Here is a 10802-nt window from a genome sequence, read left to right on the forward strand (position 1 = left end):
TCTTAGATCTTGTTCCTCTTTTGTCTTCATTATTTGTTCATTTCCCATCAAATAGTTCCATACTGGTTTTCTTTTTCTCTTTCCTAATTCCATTGTGTAGCATTTCTTGGCATTGAATTCTAACTTCCTCTTCTTACTCCACTCATAAATTTTGTCTATATCTTCCTGCAGCAGCAAACAGTCTTCTCGAGTCTTAATTACTCTTAACAATTTTGCATCATCAGCAAACAAATTAATATAACTGGTCACTCCATACTGTAAGTTGTCTACAAATACCTGGAACATAATGGGAGCTAACATTGACCCCTGTGGCACTCCACTTGTTTCTTTACTCCAGGATGAGTATGTATCCCTGATCACAGGTCTCATCTTTCTCTATCCTTCAAGTAATCCCTTATCCAATCTAATATTTTTCCTCTCAGTCCTGTGTTCTCCAGCTTTCAAAGTAGTCTGCTATGTGGGACTTTATCAAAAGCCTTTATGTCCAGGTACACGGTGTCCACCCATCCATCAATGCTCTCCAGTCCTCCTACTACCCTTGAGTAGAAACTTAGTAAATTTGACACACATGATTATTCTGTCCTGAACCCAAATTGTGTAATTCACCTCCTCAGTCGCCTGCTGGTCACCCAGCCAGTCTTCCCCATTACAGAGCGAGCTCAGAGCTCATAGACCGATCTTCAGGTAGGACTGAGACCACAACACACTCCACACACCGGGAAAGCGAGGCCACAACCCCTCGAGTTACATCCCGTACCTATTTACTGCTAGGTGAACAGGGGCCACACATTAAGAGGCTTGCCCATTTGCCTCGCCACACCGGGATTCGAACCCGGCCCTCTCAATTGTGAGTCGAGCGTGCTAACCACTACACTACACGGTGTGTGTGTGTGTGTGTGTGTGTGTGTGTGTGTGTGTGTGTTAGGTCAGGGTATGGTAGATGAAGTAAATGGTGTGGATGTGAGGTGAAGTGATGTTAGATGGGAATATTTATTTATTTATTCATTTAATTAATTAATTAATTTATTTATTTGTTTATTTGCTTATTTTATATATTTATTTATTTATTTTTTTTTTTTATTTATTTATTTTTTTTTTTCATCACCACCACCTTTCCTCTGCAGATTCTGGCCACTTATCGACAATGCACTGCGAAGGGCTGCCATAGAGAGAGGTGTGAGAGTGCGCCTGTTGGCCTCTCACTGGTCACACTCCCGCCGTGACCTACCTCTCTTCCTCCACTCCCTCTCTGCTCTCACCTCCAATGCCACCTCTGTCAATATTCAAACTGTGAGGAAACTGGTGCTTGAAACACAGTCTTGGTGTGTGTTGGGATGTTTCATTGTGTGTTGTGTGTGTATTTGATTGTTTTGATGTGTGTTGGAGTGTTTTTGGTGTGTGTTGCAGTGTTTTGGTGTGCATTGGGGTATTTTGATGCATGTTGGGATGTTTTGGTGTGTGCTGGGGTGTTTTGGTGTGTGTTGGGGTGTTTTGGTGTGCATTGGGGTGTTTGGAGTGTCTTTTTGTGTGCGTTGCAGTGTTTTGGTGTGTTTTTGGCACTTCAGAGTGTTTTAATGTTTGTTGATATTTGTTGGGGTTTTTACAGTGCCTTGGAGTTTTTTTTTTTTTTTTTTTTACCATGGGGGCTATTCACGGGAATTTACTGGCTAAAGGGGGTACTTTTTGGGGTACCTCCTATCTCAAACCCCACCCGCTAGGAAACCATTGCCCCGAGTGAGGAAGCCCAACCTACACTCGGACCGTGGACAGGATTCGAACCCATGCACTTGGAGACCCCTCGGACCCCACAGCACGCATGGTTCCACTGTACCACGTTGAGGTTTATGTCTGGGATGAGAAAGAAAGGAATAACAAGAAAAAAGATGAGAAAATGAAAGAATAATATATAAAAATACAATTAACCTTTTTTTTTTTCCATGTGTGTATTTACCTAGTTGTAGTTTACGGGAGAGGAGCAAGTTCATATTAACGTGTCTTTATACCTTGTTTTGTGCAGCTTAGCTTTGAAACTGAACACTGACTGCATTTACAATGTCTATATCTAATCCATTCCAGGTGTCCACAGCTCTATGAGGGAAACTGTACTTCTTAATGTCTCTTATACACTGCACCTTCTTCAGTTTTTTTCTATGTTCCCTTGTAGTCCTTGTTTCTAGGTTTGAAAAGTCTCCATCCACTTTATCCAGGTTATTCACCATTCTATAAATACCTATCAAGTCTCCCCTTTCTCTCCTAATTTCAAGTGTTGGAATCTCCAGTTTTCTCAACCGCTCCTCGTAAGTCAAATCCTCCAGTTCTGGTACTAACTTGGAGGCTGCCCTTTGCACCTTCTCCAATTTTCTAATATTCTTCTTAGTGTGAGGGGACCACACGATTGCCGCATACTCCAGTCTTGGTCTTACCATAGAACTAATTAACTTTTTCATCATATCAGCATCCAAATATGAGAAGGCCATTTTAATTCTCCTTAGCAGATTTGTTACTTCTCCAGTGATTTTATTTATATGCCTGTCTGGGGCTAAGCCTTCTGTAATTGTCACCCCTAAGTCCATATCCTCTTTAGACCTTTCCAAACTAAAATTTTTATTTTGTAATTGCTGTGTACTCTCCATTTACTTTTTCCAAATTCCATGACTTTACACTTATTCATATTGAATTCCATTTGCCAAGTTCTATTCCATCTACCAATTTTATTAAGGTCCTCTTGCAGTTTCATACAGTCATTTACATTTGTCACTCTCCTCATTATCTTGGCATCATCTGCAAACAAATTGATATGACTCTCAATGTCTACCCAACCATCCCTTTCCTGTACAGCATCTATTACTTTTGAATAAAACGACAACAAATTTGAGGAGCATGACCTTCCTCTTCTGAAACCAAACTGACAGTTTGTCAACACATTGCTGCTTTCTAGGTGTTCCATCCAGGCATCTTTGATAATTTTCTCACACAGCTTTCCCACTACACTCGTCAGTGATACTGGTCTATAATTTAAAGGTTTTTCCCTACTACCACCTTTATATATAGGTACAATGTTTGCTCTTTTCCAGTCCTTTGGTACTTTCCCTTGCAACAACAATGTCTTCACCAGGCTATGAATCTTCTCTGCCAACTATTCCCTACATTCTTTCAGTATCCAATTTGAAATTCCACATGGACCAGGTGCCTTATTTACATCTAGATTCTCCATCAGTCTCATAACATCCTCCTGATTTACCTCTACTCCAATTAGTTTGCATCCATCTAATTCATTATCTGCTAAGTCAAAGTCTCCTTCTTCAGTAAATACTGTTTGAAACTTTTCATTCATCACCTCAGCCATTTCTTGTACTTCTTCATATAGTTTTCCATCAACCCTCAGGCCAGTTATATCCTCTCGTTTATTCATTTTTCCATTTATATGTCTATAAAAAAGTTTTGGGTTATCTTTACATTTGTCCATTATATCCTTCTCATATTTCTGTTTTCAACCCTCATAATTCTCACACTTTCATTTCTAGCATCAACATAATCTTTCCATCTACTTTGCATTCGCATTTTCCTCCATCTATTCCATGCATTAGTCTTGCACTGTCTAGCCCTTTCACATATAGCTTTGTACCACTCCTTCCCTTTTTGACAGTTTACTCTTCCCTTCGGTACATACTTCTCCACTGCAGTACATAATATATATCTTGATAAACTTGTTCCATTTCTCCTGCAAACCCTTTTCATCTTCAAAACATTTCCAGCTCACAACCTAAAAGTATCTCCTTATTTCTTCAAAATTTGCTTTATTATGTCTATTTTGTGTGTGTGTGTATTCACCTAGTTGTAATTTTACACTGCCTGGGTATCAGGTGTGTGTGTGTGTGTGTGTGTGTGTGTGTGTGTGTGTGTGTGTGTGTGTGTGTGTGTGTGTGTGTGTGTGTGTATTCACCTATTCACCTAGTTGTAATTTTACAGGGCCTGGGTATCATACTCGTGTGGCCCCGTCTCCATATCTACACACATCCAACTTTTCTTTAAAACTATGCACACTCCTTGCTGACACCACCTCCTCACTCAAACCATTCCACACCTCCACACATCTTTGTGGGAAACTATATTTTTCACATCCTTCAAGCATATTCCTTGGCTATCTTTTTACTATGCGATCTTGTAGTTCTATTTAAGTTTTCCTCTCTCAACATCATTTGCTCATTATCCACTTCATCCAGTCCATTCAACAGTTTATAAACCTGTATTAAATCTCCTCTTTCTCTTCTTTGTTCCAAGGTAGGCAAATTCATTTCTTTTAATCTCTCCTCATAGGTCATTTCTGCCAATTCCGGAACCATTTTTGTTGCCATTCTCTGCAATCTCTCCAACTTCCTTATATGCTTCTTTTTATAAGGGGACCAAACCACTCCAGCATATTCCAATCTTGGTCTAATTACCATACTAATTAATTTCTTCATCATATCTTTATCCATATAATGGAAGGCTAATCCAATATTTTTATCAAATTATACGTTTCTCCAAACATCTTATCAATATGAGCCTCAAACTGCCCATGGTCTTGTATTATCACTCCCAAATCCTTTTCCTTTTCCACCTTTTTCAACACTACTTCTTCACCCATCTTATATGACCCTCTTGGCCGTCTTCCACTCTTTCCCATCTCCATCACATGACTTTTGCTCAGATTAAATTCCATTTGCCACCTCTTGCTCCACTCCCAAATCTTATCCAGGTCTGCCTGTAAAATTTCACAATCTTCTTCACTCTTCACACACCTACACAACTTCGCATCATCCGCAAACAAATTAATATAACTGTTTACTCCTCTGGCATGTCATTATATATACAAGGAAAAGTATTGGTGCCAGCACTGAGCCTTGTGGGACTCCACTCTCCACCACCAACCAGTCCGACTTTGCATCCCTTATTACCGTTCTCATCTCCCTCCATCTCAAGTAGTTTTCCATCCACTTTAACACTTTTCCTTTCAGTCCTCCATAAATCTCTACTTTCCATAACAGTCTCTGTGAGGTACCTTGTCAAAAGCTTTCTTTAAATCCAAATATACACAGTCCATCCATCCCTCTCTCTCTTGTATTTTGTCAACCACTCTTGAATAAAAGCTCAGTAGATTTGTTACACATGACCTCCCTTTCCTGAAGCCAAATTGATGATCCGATAATAACTTATGATCCTCCAGGAACCGTATCCAATATTTCTTTATCACCCTCTCACAAATCTTACCGACCACACTTGTTAGAGACACAGGTCTATAGTTAAGAGGCTCTTCCTTACTGCCTCCCTTATAAATGGGCACCACTTCAGCTCTCTTCCACTCTACTGGTACTTCCCCTGTTTCTAATGAGCACCTTATAATATCATATAATGGATCAATCAATTCTTCTCTACACTCCTTCAATAATTTTCCTGAAACTTCATCTGGTCCCATCGCTTTATCATCTTTAAGTTCCTCCAACATTTTATATAACTCCTTTTAGGTATCTTAATGTCATCCATGTGCACATTTCCTTGTACATTCTGAGGCTTTACAAACATTGTTTCTTTAGTAAATACTTGCTGAAACCTATTATTTAGCAATTCCGCTATATTCTTAGGGTCATCTACTATCCCTTGCTCTCCTTTTAATCTTTCAATGGACTCTCTCTTTTAAGTTTACCATTTATGAACCTGTAAAACAATTTTGGATGTTCCTTACTCTTGTCTACAATATCTTTTCAAATTTTCTTTCTTCCTCCTCCTTACCCTCACATACTCATTTCTTGCCACTCTATAATTCTCCTTATTTAGTATATTCCTGCTCTTTTCCATCTTTTCCAAGCCACATCTCTCTTTTCCTTAGCCTTAACACAAGTTGCATTAAACCAATCCTTTCTTCCTTCCTCTCTCGGTTTATACTTTGGTACAAATTTCATAACTCCTTCTTTATAATATTTCATAAAAATCTCATATTTCTTTTGCACTTCTCTGATTTGTAACATCTCCTCCCAATCTAATTTTCTGAAATAATTTTTCAAACTTTCTGTGTCCATCTTTCTATAATTCAATCTACCACTCCTGTATGTCTCGTCCTTCCTTCGCTGTGTTGTTGCTATCTGCATTTCCATAACCACATGATCACTCTTTCCCAAAGGACACTTGTATTGTATATCTCCACATAGGTACACTTCTCTTGTTAACACCAAATCCAGTCTAGCCGGTTCATCATCTCCTCTATATCTAGTATTTTCCTTCACCCTCTGTTCCATCATATTTTCCATCATTAGATTAAGAAATCTCTCTCCCATGCTTCCTCTCCAACACCACTTACTAGATTTTCCCAATCCACCTCCTTACAATTAAAATCTCCTACTAGTATCACCTTTCTTTTTCCAGATAATACACTTTCCAAACTCTGTAAAGTATCCTTGATCATATTGTCGTATTCCCTTAATGTCCAAGAATTTGTTTTAGGAGGTACATAGGTCACCATGATTATTAATTCTTTTCCATCACTTTTTATCCTTATGCTTATCACTTCTGCGTTGTTCTTCCCATACCAAACCTTATCCACATTTATTTATTTCTTCGTCATAATCATAACTCCTCCTCCACCTTTACTCTCTATCCTTTCTCCATATATTATATTTATTATCCAAATTTATCTTTGTTTTTCATGCAATTTTGTCTCAGTCAAACACACTATATCAGGCTTCTCCACCATCATATAGTCTTGCAATTCCAATCTACTTGACAGTATCCCATCTATATTAGTATACATTACGGTCCACCCACTGCTCCCTCTAGGGGTTCCTCCGTATTCCTTCTTTCCACATACCACTTTCTGACTCTCTCCTATAACTCTCCAAAAACTTTCTCTTTCCTCCTCAGACCGCTCATCATTTTTCCTTCTCGCCTCTTCCACCAATTCCTTATATCTTCTCTCTTCCTCATTTCTATTCTTTCTCACAAACACCTCTTTACAACCTTCTATCTCTCTTAACTTTGATGTTCTATATAGGACATCCTCCGCAGATTGTTGTGACTTCAGTACTACTTTAATCGGTCTGTTCACTCCTCCTTATACGGACCCAGTCTATGGATCTCTTCCACTTCTTCTTGTAGGTCTTTTTTTCATCATCATTTAGATTTTTGAACAGATCTCTTACCGTTTTAATTCTTCCTTAATTCTCTTAGGCTTATATGTTATATTTTGTTCTTTCATCCCAAATATTAACACACTCTTCTTCTTTTCTGCTATTTCCTTATCAATGTTTCCTTATTCTTCATTACATTAACCAGTTCCTTGGACCTTTCTTTTTGTCTTCCTTCAACTGATCTTTAATTATTTCTTGTAATCCAACCATCTCTGCTTCCCTCGACTCAGTCCATTGTGTTTTCTTCAGTTCCCATTCCTTTCAAACCTTTCATTCTGCTCACTAATCATTTCCTTAAAGTCATCTTTCTCCTTTACTACTCTCCATTTTCTCCTCCAACCGTCTCTTGTATTTTTCAACCTCCACCTTCAAATGTGCATTCTCATCCACCAATCGTTTTCATTTTCCTCCAGTCTCTTAACTCTTTCCTTCAAAGCCTTTGGAATTCTCTATCCTGCTCCTCCTCACTCCTCTGAACTTTTAATTCCTTCACTAACTCCTCAAATCTCTTCTCCAACATCACCAATCTACCTTGCAATGTTGCCCCTGTTGAAGCTGGACTCATACTTTGACTGGCCACTTTCGGCTTTGCTCCCTGGGCCTCATCAACATATTTTGAATTTGGTAATTTATTCCTTACCGGTCTATCCATTTTTCCTTACTTTTCCTGGGAACATGTGGGTGTGTGGTCACTGGGGGCCAGGCCTGGTAGTTACGTGTGTGGTTGGATGCGTTGGCGGCTGCTATGGCTGGCCTTTGTGGGTTCCTGCTCTGTCGTTTGAAGTGTGGAAGTTCTCCCACCTCCGATCACTCCCATGTACACGCCACCAGGCTACGTTCACTCTGTACACTCGTTCACTCGCTCTGGTCGCCCCTCAATAGCAATAACTATTCTCACTCAAGCACATTGCTTAGCGTGTGGAGTGTTATTTAGATGCCGTTCATGCGCAGGAGGCACGTCTGCTCTCCATGGAGCGCGGAGTGTGTGTGTGTGTGTGTGTGTGTGTGTGTGTGTGAAAAGACTTGTATATTTGCCATTAATCTCTTTCTATGTCTCTATCTGTCTCACCGCTCCTATCAACGGGTCTCTCCCTCCTCATCTCTCGGCAGAGGTTGTTTGTGGTGCCAGCTTACACTCCAGAACAAGAGCAGGTCCCCTTTGGTCGTGTGAACCACAACAAGTACATGGTGACAGATCAGGTGGCTTACATTGGTGAGTGTGGCTTGTGCCCTGCTCTCTGGTCGGACTGTAGCTGTTATATTGTCTCGTCTCAGAGGCCTGTATTCTGAAACACTTTTTCTGCTTTTTCTATGTAAGATGGGAAATCTGGCCAAGGGCAACAGAAGCAATCTAACAAAAATGCTCTCTTAGATGGTTTATCTCTGTCATATCATGACTGTTTTCCAAGATCACAGAAATGATTAGCTGGGTTCTCAAGACTTTCTCATGTTAATAATGCAGGAATGTTAATCGGTCACTAGAATCACAAAAACACTCTTAAAACTTCATCACAACTCTTAGCTAAGGCCATACAAATGATAAGCCCAGTTTTTGAGACTGTTTCACCTGTTAATGATAAAAGAATTTTGTTAATTTGCTACTAGAACCAGGAAAACCTAATATGATATCATTATGACTTTTTCAAGGTCACAGAGATGATTAGCCAGATTCTCAAGAGGGTTTCACCTGTTAATAATGTAGAAATGTCATGGTCATTAGAACTATTAAAAGCACTTCAGACCTGTGAAACTTCACCACAATTGTTTTCCAATGCTACAGATATGATTAGCCAGATTCTGAAAACTTCCAACCTGTTAATAATGTAGAAATGTTCATCTGTCACTAAACATCTTATAAACATCCTCAGTAACCTGTGTAACTTCACCATAATTATTTTTTCAAGATGATTAGCCAAGTTTTCAAGACTGTTTCACCTGTTAGTAATGTAGAAATGTTGTTAAGTTGTTAGTAGAACCCAGAAAACACATTTATCCTCTTTCCTGCATCATCTCATTCCCTGTTTCACTCAGTCTCTCTCCTTTTCTTCCCACACAGGCACTAGCAACTGGAGTGCAGACTACTTCATAAATACTGGCGGCATTGGTTTGGTTGTCAACGAAACTGGTACTGAGACACAGGGCCAAGAGAGTGCCAAACAGGAGGAGCTGCCAGGAGACCGTGTTGAGACCAAAAGTGCCAGGCAACAGCTCCAGGCACTGTTTGAAAGAGACTGGGACTCTCAATATGCCAAACCTCTGGATGATTTTGTTTGAGGTGGGTTTGGTTGTTGGATCTGGTGTGTAAGGGTAAGGTTTTTGTGGGGCTTGATATGGATAGAGAAGGAGGTTGAGGAGAAGTAGTAGTAGTAGTAATAGTATTGGTAGTAGGAGGAGGTGTTTAGGCTTGATTATGTTTGGTTTTGTATGGGTAGAAGAGAAGGAGAAGGAGAATAGGTAGTAGTAGTAGTAGTAGTAGTAGTAGGCAGAGGAGAAGAATTTGTACATAGTAGTAGGAGAGGGAGATTTTGGTTGGAGGAGTAGGAAGAGAAAAGTTGGTGGTAATAGTAGTAGTAGTAGTAGATTGGGTTGGGTTAGGCATAGTTTTGTTGTGTTGGGTTAGATTAGGTTAGGTTAGGTTGAAAATGTATTATATTTCTATGTATTTTCTTTCTTTTCTTCAATCTTTACTATGATTACCAGATTTCTTTGCATTGTTGTGTGTTCAACCTTCATTGTTATTATCATTATTATTATCATTATTGAACAGGGGGAGGTGGAAGAAGGCACAGGTGTAAGGAATTGAGTTTATCCTTGACCGGTTTTGCCTACAGCTTCTTCAAGGGAATTGAAGAAGCTGCAGGAGAAACTCAACTCCTTACACCTGTGTTTCCTTCCACCTCCACACATCCAATTTGATAAAGTTAGATTAAAGAAAAAGAGATAAGGAATTGGTTCTCAGATAGAATGATGAATGAAGGAATGGATTCAGTAGTCAGGTTTGTTGCACTAAGTCAATAGGATGCTTGAAAAGGTTAGACAAATGTAAGGATGGTGATAGCAGGTAGGAATGGACAGGTGTGTTGTATACAGGGACTTCCACGTGTCAGCCTGATGGCTTCCTGCACCAAAGTGTGTTCTTGTTTGAATTTAGATATTGGTTTGATGATCACTTGCACTTACAAGTACTACATAAGTTTGAGTATTTAATACTAAGACTATTTAGTGTATAAAGATACTACATTTTTCTAAAGACTTAATGGTTGTGGTATGGTTATGAATAGGTTAGGTTAAGTGATGTTGAATTAGATTAGGGTACATCAAATGGTTAGGTTAGGTTAGGGAGATTGCATGTGTGAAAGGAAGGAAGTGTCTGGAAGGAAAGAGAAGTAATTTTATGAATGTAAGAGTTGAGGACTTGTGTAAGTGTGGCAGTTGTGATGAAAGAAAGAAAGTTGGCGTGTTTGGAAGGGAATGATTTAGTAAAATGCACATTAAGTTAGATTAGGTACATTACCAAGCAAAAGTTAGGAAAAATGAGTTATGGTATGTATTTAACTGTACAAAGAGAGGCCTTCAGTATATTACATAAAAATGGAAGAGTGGAATGTTCATTAGGTTAGGTAAGAGTCCAAGTAAAGTTAG

General features: G+C 39.2%; 1 protein-coding gene across 3 annotated transcripts in view; it reads left to right on the forward strand.

Moving 5' to 3' along the window:
• The window catches only part of LOC123520510 (5'-3' exonuclease PLD3-like), a 42234-nt gene extending 31721 nt beyond the window's left edge, over positions 1 to 10513 (forward strand). For all 3 annotated transcript variants that reach the window (XM_045282838.1, XM_045282828.1, XM_045282845.1), the window contains 3 exons: positions 1125 to 1290; positions 8271 to 8373; positions 9217 to 10513. In XM_045282838.1, the coding sequence (XP_045138773.1) occupies positions 1125 to 1290; positions 8271 to 8373; positions 9217 to 9434 (487 nt within the window). In that variant the 3' untranslated portion in view covers positions 9435 to 10513. The remainder of the gene's footprint in view (positions 1 to 1124; positions 1291 to 8270; positions 8374 to 9216) is intronic.
• The last annotated feature ends 289 nt before the right edge of the window (positions 10514 to 10802 follow it).

This window comes from Portunus trituberculatus, chromosome 7 (genome assembly GCF_017591435.1).
Source record: "Portunus trituberculatus isolate SZX2019 chromosome 7, ASM1759143v1, whole genome shotgun sequence".
Lineage (NCBI taxonomy): Eukaryota > Metazoa > Arthropoda > Malacostraca > Decapoda > Portunidae > Portunus > Portunus trituberculatus.